General features: G+C 34.7%; 1 protein-coding gene across 1 annotated transcript; it reads left to right on the forward strand.

The window, feature by feature from the left end:
- The first annotated feature begins 11,890 nt into the window (after nt 1–11,890).
- LOC105061061 (amino acid permease 6) lies at nt 11,891–14,981 on the forward strand. The gene is made up of 7 exons (XM_010944997.2): nt 11,891–12,094; nt 12,250–12,483; nt 12,633–12,726; nt 12,826–13,040; nt 13,144–13,286; nt 13,846–14,073; nt 14,438–14,981. Exons 1-7 carry the CDS (start codon nt 12,010–12,012, stop codon nt 14,858–14,860), a joined length of 1,422 nt encoding a protein of 473 aa, XP_010943299.1. The 5' UTR covers nt 11,891–12,009; the 3' UTR covers nt 14,861–14,981.
- The last annotated feature ends 3,308 nt before the right edge of the window (nt 14,982–18,289 follow it).

Genomic DNA, 18,289 nt, shown 5'->3' on the forward strand with positions numbered 1-18,289 from the left:
TAGATCTTCGACAACAACGTTAAAATTTGATCACTATCGTAGGTGATCAAAAATAAAAATCAACTCAAACTATATAGATAGAGTGAGTCAGGATCGTTTCTATAGAGATTTAGGATGATTATTTTTCTTTTTTTTTTTGAAGAAGAAGAAGAAATAAAAGAGAATTGATTGCAGAAGGATTAAAGAGAAATAAAATAATAAGAATTAAATTGTAAGTATAAATTAATTTATAAAAAAAAATAAGTTAGAGATATAACCCTGAAATTTTGAATCCACCATGCAAATTAATTTTTTGTTTATTGTAATATTAATTCTTGTGATTAGGATATTAGTATAGTTTATTTCTAAGGGGTACGGACTGTATCAATAGATCACGGCTCATTCTATTAGAGTATAAACTATCTAAATTTAATTACAAAATATAAAGTTTAATCTAACATACTATGATCTATCTTTTCTAGACACGTACCGTATCCAAAGATCACGGCACATCAATAGAGGGTATAGGCCATATAGGCTAGATCAATACTTCAGATAAAAAGATATGAAATAAAAATATAATTTTATTATATAAAAATTAAATATATAAAAAAAATAAAAATTTATTTACAGACCTCTAGCTCCATATTCACTTCTTTTCTAGAATCTAAAATAATAAATTAAAAAAATATTATTTTGCTCTCTCTGCTTCTATATTTTCTCTCTGTTTTTGCTGCCGCTAGCTGCCTTTCTCTTTTCTGTCTCTGCGGATCCTTTTTTATAGGCTTCAGCATCTCCAAGTTACAAGTGTATCCGGACTCTTGATTCCTCACGGAGTCCTTATTTGTTTCGGTTTAAAAATTTTAGCCGTTGTTTCTTGTCTCATACACCCAATGCCACTAGCTTCCAGTGCTTCACATGGATCCCGCTAATTTGAATTCCTGTGAGCCACATCCAAGCTTTTGAATCTAGGCCTTCATCCTTTAAATCATTTGAAGCTTGCTTTAAATGCCCTGTGGACCCTCCCATTTGTATGCTGTGTGAGAACCTTGTTGAGCTCCTCTTGGCTCACTTAAGAACTTCTACGGGCTGCATGCTTTGGGCTGGCTTTTTGATGGTTTTGGGTCTATCTTTGGATCACCATTCGGAATCCATTTTAAATTCAATTTATTTTTAATTTTTTTTTTTAACCTGCAAATCGGACTTTTATATTGATGATTATTTTTCCTGCAAAACACAAGCAAAAAGCATCAATTCTTAAGGAATAAAAGTTAATTAGTATATATTTTGATGCTTTTTTTGGGATACTTTTTATACTTATCACACACACACACTCTCTCTCTCTCTCGATCTCTCTTTCTTTCATTAGTTTATGAACTTTGATGTATTAGTTTTTATTTTTTGGTTCTAAATCATGTATCGTGAAATCAACACTTGTAATGGTGGTAAGATTTCCTCGATCAAAATATTTACAAGAACTTGGGTTTTGCTTTTATAATTAGAAATGATGGAAGAGGCGTATACTTTGTTGCTTTTGATTGTCATTTTTATGCTAAATCACAGATTTAGAAGAAAGAGATTGACATAAAATATGTACTCTAGATTGCAAATTAGGTTATTGAACATGCATAAGATGCTTTTTGAGAGTGATGTGGCATGTGTTGATAATTGTCAAATAGATTTGAGGTCTTTCCATAAGCTGTGTATGTTACTAACAATACATGGTAGACTTAAGTACACAAAGAACATGAAAGTTAAAGAACTAGTGGCCATGTTCTTACACATTATTGCACATGATAAAAGGATTAGGGTAGTCAAAAGATAACTTGCACGTTCAAGTAAGATAATTAATAGATAATTTTCTATAGTGCCACATGCTATTTTGCATCTCCATCCAATCTTATCCACAAACCGAGCCTATGCCTGAAAATTATCTAGATGATAGATGGAAATGTTTCAAGGTATTACAATTGTCCAAATAAAATTTTCTAGTTCATATGGTGAGATCATAGGATTATAAATGACTTTATTTTATGTATGTAGAATTGCCTTGGGGCACTTGATGGAACTTATATCTAGGTCACAGTAAATGTTGCTGACATGATTAGGTATAGATCTCGTAAGGGTGACATTGCCACTAATGTTCTAGGCATATATACAAAAACTATGAAGTTTATATATATCTTACCTAGGTGGGAGGGCTTTACAATTGATTCTAAGGTCTTAGGACATGCAATTTCAAAACCAAATGGCTTAATGGTTCCGCAAGATAAATGCATAGTCTCTTTATATCATTTTTCATGTGATAACAAAATAAGATTGTTTTTAATACATATATATGAAACTATAGATTACTACTACTTGCATGATATTGGTTACAAAAATATAGAAGGCTCTTTGATCCCGTATAGAGGTGAGAGGTATCATTTGAATGGGTGGAGATAAGAAAGTCAGCCGAATACTTCTCATAAATTTTTTGGCATGAAACATTCATAGGCTAGAAATATCATTGAAATATGCTTTAGCTATTGAAATTGAGGTTGGTAATATTGAGGTCTAAACCTTATTATCCTATGAAATCCCAAAGGAGAATTATCCATGCTTGTGCCTTCCTCCTAACAAGAGATGTCTACTGACCCAATAGAGGTAGAGGTAGGTGAGGATGTGGGTGGCACTCAAGAAACAAAATCTGATCTTAGTGAAAATGATTACATATATGGAGATGACTAATTTATGATCTCAGTTCTAGTAGAATTTAGCAAATAAGATGTTTAATAGTTGGAGGAATAATAGAAATGCTTAAGACTCCATATGTGCATGGGTTATATTTTGAAATGAATGCTATTTGAATTCTTTTATATTTTATTAGCTTGTATTGAGCCAGTAATTTGGATATTATTTGAAAAATATATTATTATTATTAAATTATGATTATAAGATGTTATTATTTATTCTCATCTAATATATCCATGTTAAAGTGGAGGCCTATGCTGGTAAGCTCTCCTTTTGCCATCTATACATCATGTAATTATTTTAAAAAAAAAATGAGTACTTATTCTCTTGGAAGTTTTTCATAGAATTATAATGATAGTTTATTTTTAATTTCCTAAGGAAGCATTACTAGATGCATTACAGCCTCTCATTTATTAGCTCTATATATGGGATTATAGAATAAAAAAGAAAATAATACTAGCTTAAATATTATTCCATTAATATAATCCTTTTGCCATATATATAGGCTATGGTTTTATTCTGTATATGTAATTATTTTCAAAAAAAATAAGTGCTTATTCTCATAGCAGTTTTTTATAGAATTATCATGGTAGTTTTTTTTTTGGTTTTCTGACTATCCTCATTTATTAGCTCTATATAAAGAATATAAAATAGAAAAGAAAGTAATGCCAGCTTACATACTTTTCCATTAATATCAAAATCATAAATAGCACTAATGTTTTTGCTATAACCAAATATTGGCATCGTTAAAACTCCCTAAGAAGGAAAATGGGCAAAATCTTTTCATCTACCATATATATGCACAGATATCTGCCATGCATGTACATGATATTTAATTACATATAGAAATTTTCTTGGATGGAGAAAAGTTCAAGGGAGCATGTATATATGTCTTTAGCAAAGCGTTAATATTTAATGCTATTTATTAGCAGCAAATATCATGATTTCTTTTCTTTTAAAACCAACATTCATAGGTTTGGAATTAGAATAAAAAAAATATTAATATTGGACTAGAAAAGACTTTGAACTTATCAAATTTGGTAGGGCTGTGGATATTTTATAATGATAACTAAGATTAATGTGCTAATATGATGAATATCATTTTGCACTGCCAGTTTTATTTTAATGTTTATTAAATATCAACAATGAAAATTTTTAAAAGTTTAGACTAATTTCATATAAAAAAATTGCATCCCATATATCACACGGGGTTATAAGCTAGTTTGATTTATTTTTATGTATTTAATATATTTTTTATTCTCATTTACTATATTTTTAGGTATTAAAGTTTATATATGAATACTAGGATGGAACATCAAGTCAAGTAGAAGGATTAAGCCATGGTAAGAGAAAGAAAGGCAATAAGAAGGCAGACCAAGAGAGTCAAAATGCTAGCTCAAGGAGGGTATAGAGTCCCAAGGAGGATGTTATCTTGGTAAACTGTATGGTTGATGCAGTCCAAGATAGCTGGAAAGTTGATGGTGGCTAATTTAAGAATGGGTGGTATTCACATTTGGCAAAAATGATGGATGAAAGATTGCCTAGTTCTGATTTGAAGATCCATTCTGTATTAAGAATCGGTGCAAGCATCTTAAAAAGCAATTCCATGCAATTAAGGAGATGCTTGAGCCGGATTGTTCTGGCTTTGCATGGGATGCACAAAATATGTACATTTGTGCAAATAAGGACTTGTATGACTTGTAGTTTAAGGTAAGAAGAAATAGTTTATTACATGTTTCTTTTCCACTGTATGTGATTTCTGGCATGATATTTTTTTATACATTGAATGCAGAGCCATCCTAATGCCATAAACCTTCATGGGAAACCATTTTCTTATTTAAGTAATTAGAAACTGTATATGGTAAGGATTAGGCAACTTGTTAAGCAACAACAAATACAGGGGAGGATTGTGCAGCAATTCAACAAGAAGACGAAGAAGAAATGATAGGGGCAACATCATTAGCTAGTGATATGGAGGTTGAGGGTGGTAATAATGGAGGAAATATTGACTTACTGACTTCAGTTTGCTAGCCTACTACTATAGGAGGCACAAGTGATAGGAGTGCTAAGAAAAAGGCTGATCAAATGAAAAAGATTGGCAATGCTTATGAGAAAAATAGGGATCGGACTTCAAGAGAATTGCCATTTTTTATGCAAAAAGGGGGCTATTCAAGAAAGAGAAGATATAAGAACTGATTTAATTTCTAAGATCCTAAAAATTAATGGCTTATGTAATGAAGAGATAGTAGCTACAGGAGAGGTTCTTAGCAAGGACAAGGAAAAGTTACATTACTTATACACCTATCATCTCTATTACAAAAGTGCTGCATAATGCAAATTCTGCAAGACCATCTTGTTACGTTATATAGGCCAACATTTGACTTTTAGCTAATGCTCAGTTGATATTCTTGTATTAGCACTTCGTATTTGATGCATACATGTTATTAAATTTGGATAGAATATCTTGATGGGTTATTTTATGTTGGGATTTGAGTACTCCAGATAATAGATAAAGTAAAAGCAAAAATCATGCTAACAATAATATCAAAGGCACAGAAAAATTATAATAATTGCAAGAACACCAGAATTTAATATGGTTCCGCTAAAGCCTACTCCGCATAGGGATGAGAGTAAGGAGTTTCACTATAATAATAGTTTAGAGTACAAAATTTTTTCTAACACCACGTCAGAAACACCGCTTCTAATACAAAAAAGAAGAAATCTAAGATTAAATAAATCTCCAATAGAATCCTCGATGGAATCTCTAATCCGAGATTGAGTGAATTTTTTCAATCGACGTTCTTCAATCCTTTTTTCTTGAATGAAGTATCCTCCAACCCTCTCTTCTTCTCTCTCTGTGTCTCCTTTTGGTGGCTTATGGCTCCATCTTTTTCTATGGTTACCTTTTCACATCTACAGACTCTACTTTTATAAACAAAAGTTAGAGTCCTTTATAGATTGGTCTTCCATATCTATGTTTTTTCGAGCCACAAAAGGCTTCCTTGCATCGTTGGTTTCCACGCACTACCTAAGCAATATGCATCCTTTTCGGACTCTTCTCTTCCCCCCTTTTTTTTAAATTAGTGGTTCCCATATGAGGAGGAACCACACCAATAAATCTCTACCTCCCAACTCATATGAAGGTTCTACCAAGTCTACAGCATCCTTGTACTTCATTAATTTTATCCCTAAAACTAGCTTCGTCAATATATCAGAACTATTTTCTTCAGTGTCAAATTTTTCAAGCTTGAACTATTTCATCTCCAGCGCATCCTAAATCCAATGATATCTGACATCGATATATTTCATCATTGAATGAAATTCCGTATTCTTATTGAGATGAATGATATTCTGGCTATTGCTGTAGACGACATGCATCTTTTGCTCCCTTCCAAGCTCCTCTAATAAGTTCTTTTGCCATAGCACTTCTTTATTGGTCTCCGTTAAGGTGATGTATTCTGCCTCTATCAATGACAGTGCGACATACTTTATAACTTTGATTGCCATGACACCACTCTCTCTGAGAATATCATCAGATAACCTAGCGTAGATTTCTGTATGTCTCCATTTCCCACCATGTCCGTGTCTGTATAAGCCTATAGCACAGGATCTCCACTACCATAGCATAAACATGTTCTGAATGTCCTTTTAAGATATCTTACTATTCACTTCACTACTTTTCAATACTCCTTCTTGGGGTTTGAAAGAAACTGACTACGGATGCACACCATAGCATACATAAGACTTTCCACGGCAGAGGTATAGAAAATCTTACTCATCTCCACTTGGTCCTTCTCATTATTTGGACTTTGATTTTTAGTCAACTTAAAGTGTCCTGTAAGTAGACTCACCATCGGCTTCACACCACTCATGTTGAATTGATCCAACACCTTCTTAGCATAGCCCTCCTGTGACAACCATAGCTTCCCAGATCATCTATCTTGAGTGATTCTCATCCCTAAGATCATTTTTTTTGGCCTGCCCCGTGTCTTTCATCATGAACATCTAACCCAACTTCAGCTTCAGATCGTTGGTTTTGGCAATGTCATATCCCACAATCAGCATGTCATCAATGTATAGTAAAAATATGATAAAATTATCATTAGAGAAGTTCTTCATAAACACAATGGTAACTTATTCTCTTATATCCATTCTCTATCATGAAGAAATCAAATTTTTTGTACCACTATCACGGTGCCTGCTTCAGCCCATAAAGCCTTTTCTCCAAGCGGCACACCAGATTCTCCTAGCCTTTAATTTTGAACCCTTCTGATTGCTCCATATATATCTCCTCCTTCAAGTGACCATGAAGGAATGTCATCTTCACATTAAGTTGTTTCACCTCGAGATCTAAATAGGCAGCGAGATCGAGGACAGCTTGAATAGACGTGAGCTTCATGATGGGTGAGAAAATCTCTTCAAAATCGATGCCTTTCCCTTGACCAAAATCTTTCACAACTAACCTCGTCTTGTACCTTGATTGTAAACTATTCTCTTATGGCTTCAATCGAAACATTCATTTATTTTTGAGGACTCACTTTTCCTTGACATATTCACTAGCTTATATGTATTGTTTTCCTACAAAAAATTCATCTCTTTCTCTATTGCCTTCATCCACTCCTCACTATGCTATTGCTCCATGGCTTCGGAGTAGGACTCAAGCTCCTCCGCATTCATTAATAGCACGTAATCTTGTGGTGGATATCTCGTGGATGGCCTTCACTCTTTTGTAGATCTTCGGACCTACTATACAGGTGGTTCAACATGCGGCTCAGTCTGAATACCATCCATACTCTCCTCAGCCTCATGACTGTTATATGTATCATCATCTGTAGTTGCTCTTCGATCATTAAGACTCATCGAAGAAATATCTAGGCATAAGTCTACAAGGCTGCTCGAGATCGACTTCAGCTTGTTAGGATTCTCGAAGTCATCGATCATTTGATCCTTCAAGAAAATAACATCATGGCTATGTACGATCTTCCTCTTCATAAGATCCCACAACCAGTAGCCGAACTGTCCATCCTCACCACAACCCAAGAATATGCATTGCTTCACTTTGGTATCTAGTTTGGACCTCTCATCCTTAGGAATATGTACGAACACCCTACATCTAAAGACCTTCAAGTAATTGTAAGAAACATCTTTTTCTAACCATATTCTCTATAGTGTATCACCCTCAAGAGCATAGGAAGGAGAAAGATTAATGATGTGAACCTCAGTCATCAATGCCTCTCTTCAAAATATCTTCAATAGTTTAAAATAAGAGAGCATGCTCCTGATCTTCTTGCAGATCATCTTGTTCATCCTTTCAGCAACCCTATTCCACTGTGGTTTTTTAAGCACCATCTTCTCCAATTTGATAACATTCTGTTGATAGTATTTCTTAAAAGAACCTCTGTATTCACCCCCATTATCCACCAATATGCACTTCAGCTTTCATTCAATCTCTCTTTCAACAGAGATGTAAAATTACTTGAATATATCGAGCATCTGGTCCTTTATTTTCAAAGCATATGCCTAAACTTTTTGAGAGTCTAGTGATTATCAATAAAATCATGAAGTAAGAGCATCCACTAAGAGTTTTATCAATCATAGAACAAACAATACTATGAACAAGATCTAATACACCAGCTTTTCTTTTAAAGAAAAGATTTCAAAAAGAAATTTGGATTTGCTTATCCATCAGGCAGCTTTCACATGTCTTCAATCCAAAACTATCAATAGGAAGAGCATTCTTCTTGATCAAAATTGACATCCCTTTTGGCTCATATGTCCCAATTATCGGTGTCACAATTCTGAGATAGAAGATTTTTTCACTATGTTTACCTCCTCCTTATCGAGCTTGGTTGTATGAAGTAGAGAAAGCCTTGCTTGATATCTCTAACTGCTACTAGCAATTTTTTGGTCAGCTTCTACTTGTCGTCTCCAAACACACTATAGTAGCCCTCCTCGTCTAATATCCTGTCGATAATAGGTTCAAGCAGATATCTGGTACATATCAAATATTCTTTAATACTAGCCTGTACCTCAAGCTCGTGATCAGCACAATATCCCTGAGGTTAATAATTTTTTATTCTCTATCGATCTTCATCTTTATCATCCCAAAGTCACTAGAATGATAAGATGAGAATAATTTTTGCCTCACTATAACATGATACAAAGTGGCCGAATCGATCATCCAGATAGAATCTTAGCTAGTAGTACCTGCAAAACCATCATCTGTTGTGCTATAAACAATAATCACCTCTCCATCCTTACCTATGACTGTCGTTTCATTGTCCGAGCTGAAGTCATTATCTAATTTATTCTTCAACTTCTCCTTCAGTAATCAGCAGTCTTTTTTAAAGTGACTCCTTTTACCGTAGTTGTAACATCTGCCACTTTAGGACTAAGATCTTCCCTATGATTTAGTGCGGCCATCATCTGAGTTAGATTAAGAGTTCCTATATTTGCTTCTTCTCTTTCTTTCCATGATAGGGGCCTCATTATGGCTCAAGACCCCTTGATCCTTTCTCTTGGCCTCCTTATTACGCATACAGTCTTTCACCGTTGCCAAGACTATCAAATGCTCTGATGAAAAATTACTTAGAGACACCACCAGAGTCTCCTAACTATCGGATAAGGAATTCAATAATAGTAGGGCCTGGAGCTCCTCATCTAATGCCATTTTCATCACGGCGAGCTAGTTCACCATGTCTAAAATGTCACTTAGATGCTCCGCCATGGAAGCCCTCTCTTTATATTTCATGTTTATTAGTTTGTCAATTAGAAATGCCTTATTTTGCACCATCTTTCTCTCATATAGGCTTTTCAGTTTCAACCAGAGGCTATGGATGTTAACCTCTATTGAAATATGATGGAAGATGCTATCATCAATCCATTGCCGAATGAGCCCAATAGTTTTGCGATTCAGTTTCTCCCATTCTCTGATATCTTATTGGGCTGAGCAATAACTCCCTCGATTGAATTGTAAAGATCTTTGTAGTAAAGAAGATCTTCCATGTGAGGCTTCCAAATCGAGTAGTTGGTTGATATCAATTGGTTCATAGTGCCCGATGAAGATTGATCTTCCATCTATTAGCGTCTCAATTCTTTCTTCAGTACTCTGGATTCGGTGGAATCTAGCTTTGATACCACTTATTCAAATTTGAGTAATCTAAATAATAGATAAAATAAAAATAAAAATCATACTAACGATAATATCAAAGGCACAGAAAAATTACAGCAATCAAAAAAATATCATATTTAATGTGGTTTGGCCAAAGCATACGTCCACACAGGGATGAGAGTAAGAAAGAGCTTTCACTATAATAATAGTTTAGAGTATAAAATTTTTTCTAACATCATGCCAGAAATATCACTTCTAATATAAGAAATAAAAAATTTAAGATTAAATAAATCTCCAGTAGAACTCTTGATGGAATGATTCTAATTCAAGATTAAGCGAACTCCTCCAATCGATGTTCTTCAATCTGCTTTTTTTGAACGAAGTACTCTCCAAGCATCTCTTATTCTCTCTCTCTCTTTCTCCTTTTAATGGCTCATGGCTCTACCTTTTTCTGTAGTCACATTTTCACATCCATGGACTCCACTTTTATAGATAAAAATTAGAGTACTTTATGGACTCGTCTTTTATGTCTACATTTTTTTCGAGCCACAAAAGGCTTCTGTCCATCGCTAGTTTCTGTGTGGTACTCAAGCTCCACGCACGCCCCCCCCCCCCCCGCCACCCCATCCCAAGGTCCCATATGAGGGACCACACCAATATTTTATGCTATAGGAACTAGTATATGCTATGACATGGGATTACTTTTAACTAAACTTTAATTTATGATGCTATGTCTAACTGGATGACTTTTATTTATTTTTATTGATTGTATGCCTATTTTATGTTGATTGGCAAGTATGGTAAATTGGTATAGATGTCTTTTATTTATTTACTAGATGCCTATTTTATTTTTATTGGTAGGTTTAGTTAAATGGCATGGATTGAACGAAGTACTCTCCAAGCATCTCTTATTCTCTCTCTCTCTTTCTCCTTTTAATGGCTCATGGCTCTACCTTTTTCTGTAGTCACATTTTCACATCCATGGACTCCACTTTTATAGATAAAAATTAGAGTACTTTATGGACTCGTCTTTTATGTCTACATTTTTTTCAAGCCACAAAAGGCTTCTGTCCATCGCTAGTTTCTGTGCGGTACTCAAGCTCCACGCACGCCCCCCCCCCGCCACCCCATCCCAAGGTCCCATATGAGGGACCACACCAATATTTTATGCTATAGGAACTAGTATATGCTATGACATGGGATTACTTTTAACTAAACTTTAATTTATGATGCTATGTCTAACTGGATGACTTTTATTTATTTTTATTGATTGTATGCCTATTTTATGTTGATTGGCAAGTATGGTAAATTGGTATAGATGCCTTTTATTTATTTACTAGATGCCTATTTTATTTTTATTGGTAGGTTTAGTTAAATGGCATGGTGCCTTTTATTTATTTATTAGATGTGTATTTTATATCTATAGGCAAGTATGGTTAATTGACATGGATGGATCATGCTAAATCTTTTATACTTTTTTTCTTATTTTATTTTAATGGGCTAAATCATTTCTAATAGGTAGCCCTGATATTGATGGTCAAAATTGGTTAAATATAGCCAAGCCTGATTACCTATAATATTATCGTAATATCATTTTAATAGCCTACTCAAAATAAATATCTGTAATGATGATGATGATGATGATGATGATGATGATGATGATGATGATAAATATTATTATTACTACTACTACTACATGATTTAAGATTGTAAATGAAAAATATTTAATCAAATTATAGAATAATTATTATATATTAACGTGTAAGGTTATTAATAATATTTTATACATTATCACTGTCACTACTTGGTGATATATCAAATACAGTGAAATTCTATTTCCAGTGATACACCAAATATATTAATCATACATCATCCTAGTATTTGTGCATTACCCCAATGCCTGTATCACCTCAACGATCACATCACTGATCATGTACCAAACAGTACCTTAGGTTATAAGCCAAACATTAAACATTAATTACATAATGCATATGTTCTTCCTCTTTTCTTTCGCCCAGCGAAACTAGTAAATGGCGACGATTAGAGCATGCACTAAATACCCTGTCTCAGGGTCCATACACGTTCAACTCCTATAAGAAGACACCCCATTTCCCCCCGGTCTCTCTACGGAGAAGAGAAATTGAGACAAAGTCTCAAAGCCAAAGGTGCAGGACAGTGCCAACTCCATGGAGGCAGGCTTAGGCTTCGAGGTGGCCAAAGGCAGCGAAGCTATGGTGGACTTTGATGATGATGGCCGTGTCAAGAGAACAGGTCCAATCTTCTCTCCCCCTTCCTCTCACTTCTATTTGTCGCTCTTCCTACTGATACTGTCCATACTTTCTCACACAGTCGATGGTTATCTTTGGTAGATTCTATAGTTTTTTTCATTTCATTTGAACCTCTGCGTGGATCATTGGGTTTTGTAGGAACATTGCTGACTGCTAGTGCCCACATCATTACTGCAGTGATTGGGTCTGGAGTGCTCTCTCTGGCTTGGTCCGTAGCTCAGCTGGGCTGGGTGGCTGGGCCTACAGTTCTCTTAGCTTTTTCTCTCATCACTTGGTTCTGCGCTAGATTGCTTGTGGATTGCTATAGATCTCCCAACCCAACGTACGGCAAAAGGAACTACACTTACAGGGATGCCGTGAGATCCTACTTAGGTAGGGGATGTTCAGATTAAACTAGTAATATGTTTTGCTCGGACTCAAAAGACAAGAAATGCAAATATGTTCGGAAAAAGATCTTCTTGTTTTGTTTCTCTCTCCTTCATTTCATTTTGATTTTGATTCTCTTCCTTTTCGTCTCTCAGGAGGAATGAACTATAAACTATGTGGAGTGGCTCAGTATGCTAATCTCGTAGGAGCTGCCATTGGGTACACCATCACCACAGCCATCAGCATGGGGTTACCTACCAACTAAACCCATTCCCACAAGCAAATTCTTATGCAGGCTCACTACTTGCATGTACTCACTTTTGGCTGGTTTATTTTTTATGTCATTAGGGCCATAAAAAGATCCAATTGCTTTCATAAGCATGGCCATGATGCAATATGTGAAGCATCGAACAATAAGAACATGATCATCTTTGCAAGCATTCAGATAATCTTGTCTCAAATACCCAACTTTCACAAGATTTGGTGGCTCTCAATTTTGGCAGCCATCATGTCCTTCGCTTACTCTTCTATTGGGCTGGGGCTCTCAATTGCCAAAATAGCAGGTTTCTCCTTCTCTCTGATCTTTTTTTTTTTTTTTTTTTTTTTTTTGGAAGGTATTAAACCCTGTCTCGAATGTCACAAATGCTTGCGTCTTTGTTAATGCAGAAGGGATCGCTGCGAGGACCACCCTAACAGGGGTCACTGTTGGGGTGGACGTTTCTGCAAGTGAGAAGGTGTGGAGGGCATTTCAAGCTCTTGGGAACATAGCCTTTGCCTTCACTTACTCCAACGTTCTTATTGAGATAGAGGTCAAACCATTAAAGTACTTTGGCATTTATTTCAACCTAACCTCCAGTTATTTAGCGTACAGAAATTATAAAAAATTATCTAAACATCAGTGCATGTGGATGCTAGTTTTTGTTTAACCAGTAAGGCTGTTAGACGAGCAAGCTACTTGCAAATGAACAGTGGTTCAAATCCAGCTTCATTAAATACAAAACATGGATAATAATATGTTATGCATAGTTATAATTATCATTTATAAATAAATAAATCTAATTATCTATTATTAATCTGGCAATAACAAAGTTTACTTATCATGGAATGTTTTGCAACTATAGTTTGAGATATAATTGCAGTAATTAGCTGAAAGTGTGCATGATGAAAATAGAAAACATGCCAAATAAAAAGAACAAAAATATATTTCGTTCAAATGGTCACTAAAGCACACCAAAACAGGAATCAAAATAATATAGCACTCGAAACTGAAACAAGATGAATTCAATGCCTAAATACTTAACCTTCAACTCCAACACAATGCCTTCTTCCAATAAGACCCGATCCAAATTGACACGGGATTTTTTGCAGGACACGCTAAAATCAGATCCACCAGAGAACCAGGTCATGAAGAAGGCCTCAAACATAGGCGTGTCCATCACAACGGTCTTCTATATGTTGTGTGGTGTCCTGGGGTACGCTGCTTTTGGGAACGATGCACCTGGCAACTTCCTCACTGGATTCGGTTTCTATGAGCCATTTTGGCTCGTTGATGTTGGAAATATTTGTGTAGCCATCCATCTCATCGGAGCATACCAGGTATGATCTCCACAGAACTAATTAGAAAAGAACGCATTACGTACTCAAACATACGTAGATACATATATAAATATATAAATACATCTTTTTTAAAATCGGAAATTTGCGAATATACCTCTCAAACAAACAACACAAAGGCTTAAAGTTTGGATGACAAAAGTCAATGCAACAAGACGGGAAGAGTATGCGAAGACTTTTGTCAGATGTCTGTATGCATTTACTACAATAAGGCCAACCACCTTGCATTAATTCTCCTTAATATTAAATGCTCGGTTGGAATCCAAACCAAACTTAATTAAAACTATGAAAAAAAATAATTGCTCTACCTCTTGGTAATTAATAGAGAATGTGGCGTTTCTTGCAGGTGTTTACTCAGCCAGTTTTCCAAGTTGTTGAGAATTGGTGGCACGGCCGCTGGAGCCGTAGACACTTGCTGACCATTGAGCATGTTGTCAGCATTCCCTTCCTGGGTGACTACCCGTTCAGTTTCTTCCGCTTGATTTGGAGAATACTTTATGTCATCTTAACCACTGTGATCGCCATGATATTTCCTTTCTTCAATGACTTCGTTGGTTTGATCGGAGCTGTGTCATATTGGCCCCTCACAGTGTATTTCCCTATCGAGATGTTCATTGCTCAGGCTAAGATAGGCAGGTTCTCTGCAACGTGGACATGGCTCAAGGTCTTGAGTTTTGGTTGCTTGTTAGTGGCTCTACTTGGAACTTGTGGGTCACTCCAAGGCCTTATTCACAGCGTTAGAGGGTATAAGCCCTTTAAAAGTGCATGAAGCATGGTGAAGCACTAGCACCACTAGGGAGGTTAATTCCACTTGAATTTGTCTTTTTTTCCTTTTTTTTTTCTGTCCTTTTTTTTTTTGCTTAAGCATGTTTTTTTTTTCTTTGTTTTCCAGAAAAATTAGCATGTAATTAACGAGTTGTTATCATAAAAAAACTATGATCAAGTTTGGGATCAAATCCTTGATAGAAGCTCCTAGCTGACATGAAATACCATAGTAATTGTTTCAAAACTTTGGGATCAAATCCTAGCTTTTTCATGATTTTTTTTTCCTTTTTTTTTTGGGGGGGGGGGGGGGGGGGGGGACAAAGCTTTTTGATGATTAAAAATATTTTAGTTTAATTTACTGGAGCAAGCAAGCCAGCAACCATGCATGCACGTATACTAAAGCGAAATTTTAATCTCACCAGCTAGAATAGAATGGTCATATCTTAATTAGAGGAGCTTGAGTAAAGAATCTCACATAGATAATTAAAACAAACTGATTCCACATCAAGGAACTGAAATGCACGAGAGAATGATACTCAAATAATTAAGGACTTATTTAGTTTATGAGAAGAATTTTTTTTTTGAAAAATTATTTCTGAGAATAAGATTTTGGTATATTTGATTGGCCATATGAAAGTGACTTATTATAGAGTAGCTTATATTTGATTAAAAACTTATTTTTCTAGAAAAATTATATAAAATACCTATTATACCTTGAATAGATATAAAATTGTACCTTTTGGATCTTAAATTTAATATAAATATAAATATTATATTTATATTGATATAATTATAAAATTAATATATCATAAAATAATATTAAATTATAATAATTTATTATATTAATATAATACTAATATATTAATATAATATTAATATATTAATATAATAAATTTATTAAAATAGATATAAATTTAATATCAAATACAATGCTATATTAATATAAATGTTATATTAATATTAATAAAAATATTATATTAGTGTAAATATTAAAATATAATTAAATATTATAATATTAATTAATATTAATATTATATTAATATAAATATTAGGATAATATTAATATAATACTATATCACTATTTAGTATTTTATTCTAATCATTCATTGCTATTTTATAAAATTTTAATCATGGATCTTAAAAAGTTATTTTTGAAAAAAAAAATATCATCAATTCTCATCCTATGGGAGTGCTAAAACCTATCTCCCCCATGAATTTCTACTTTCCATAAAATATGAGAAGTATCTTCCCATATGAAGAGGTTTTTTCACTATCTCTCCTCTTAAAACTCTAATCAAACAAAAAATCTTCTCTCCTCTTTTCAAAAACTCGCTTCTCCCCTCCACTTTTCGTGGACCAAACGGGTCCTATAACAAAATCAAAAAGCCAAGATCACTGTTTTAAAAGAAGAATGTTTTGGGTAGCCTATCCAGGCACCTATATTATATTTTTGAACTAAGTTTAACTATAGAAAATGATATCAAATTATAAATTAGTATTTCTTATTGTTGCATATAATCATTTTAGACATTGACTGGGATTTCACATATAATTAATGGAAGTATCTATCATGCTGTTTTTTTCCTTTTCCTTGATTAAATTAGAGCATAAAAACCAAGGGAAAAAGTCAAGAGAATGAGCCAAGTCACGGATCTATGAAATGCCACTATATACAAAAAGTTATTTCTACGGTACTTCAAAAATGTAGTTACCAAACTACAAATAATTTTTTATAAAAAAATTACTTGGTAAAAGCTTTATTTTTTGAAAGCTCTATTTCCGGAGCCCAAAAAGCCCGGCCATCAACAATAATTTCAAATAGAACCTTGAAAGCACATGGGTCAACAAATTTGGACTTAGAGATAGATTTGTCAAAAGAAACAACAGGTTCCGATTTCCTAGATACACCTAGGTGTGTGGTAAAAGAATACAATTACTCTCATTGCATTTATAGTTCTTATCGGAAGTTGTAGAAAGACGAATTCATACAATACATGTTGGAAAAAAAAAGCAAACACACTAATCTATGGTCCGGACTTGAGAATTGATGTGTGTACAGACAACGTGGCAGATTGGCAGCTAAATTAAAGTATAGGACCACCAGAATGATATCTCCAGATCTCAATGTACACCTGATCTTCGTAAGGATGACCGTTTCCTTAAAATCATCTTTCACGACATCCGATAGAGGAAATTCAAGTGGGATAAAACCCCAGTACAAATTTATATCATTTCTGGCCTGGCATTGCTAGCGAACGCAAATATTGGAGTTGGATGGTTGCATAATAGAAGTGATGCCATGTGACCGTGCTTTGTGTACACAAAAATGGTATCACCACCGAGGTTATTAGCTCCACATTGAGAGTAGAAAGCTGTAAATCTAGCCAAATAAAAGAAGAAAGGAAAAAGGTATAGAAGTGAGTACAATTGATGTCACAATTTTCTCTTGAGTAACAAGATTAAACATGACGTATAAGTTAAAACCGAATCTCAATCGTTGCCATCAAAATCCAGCCTGATGAAATTTAAGAAATCAAGAGGCTGCAGGTGGTCTGCTCGGAGTGGGGATCCAGCCTACACAACGACATGATCAAAGATTGTCAGAGTTGATCTGGCAAGAGACCCTCTATAGCCTAAAACAGACGGAACTTTGATAGAACAGAATAGAAAAAGAGACATGAAAGTATGAGTTATTAAGAGTAAAGAGCGCATCAAAGATGAGATCTCTATACCTAGACATGTTTATAGAGAGATGAGGGCATGATTTCATTATGCTCCAACTCCAAAATCAATAAAAGACTTGTAACTGTCCGCCCTTTACCATGCACCTTAACTACATCGGGCTATAACCTCTCCTCCTGATCTGCCTGGGTACTGATCATACTTGCCACATGTCACACTATCATTAGATAATTGACCGGAAAAGTAATGGCCGTTGGGTGCTAAATTCGAGCCATATCATCCAAAATTTATTATGCCTTAATTAAATCTAGCCACCCATCGCTTGCAAATGTGATAATAACACATCTGGAGCAGAACAAAGATAAATTCAGCTTCATGCAATAATGAATGTATATTGGAATCAATTATTACTCCATACCCTAACAAGCACATTACCAGTAACATAAGAAAGCAAAAGAACAAACACATTTCTACAGTGCAGTTCGAAATCTGCTCAGCAGTATGATCAGGCAAGGCCTCTGAATGTTGAAGCAGGAAGAGAATGTCTTGCTGCTTTTCCTTTCAACGCCATGATTCCATTCTTCCGCTAGCCAGGCACAAGATAGAGAGAGCCTTCTGTTGACAATTAGTCCCACATTGGATATGTTAGAGGATTACCTCCCTTTTGCCTCCTTTTCTCTTTGGCCTTTTTTTTGTTTGTTGCCTCCCACCTCCTTTCATTGGCTGAATGAATCTAGGTGGTGATTCACCT

Source organism: Elaeis guineensis, chromosome 2 (genome assembly GCF_000442705.2).
Source record: "Elaeis guineensis isolate ETL-2024a chromosome 2, EG11, whole genome shotgun sequence".
NCBI lineage: Eukaryota > Viridiplantae > Streptophyta > Magnoliopsida > Arecales > Arecaceae > Elaeis > Elaeis guineensis.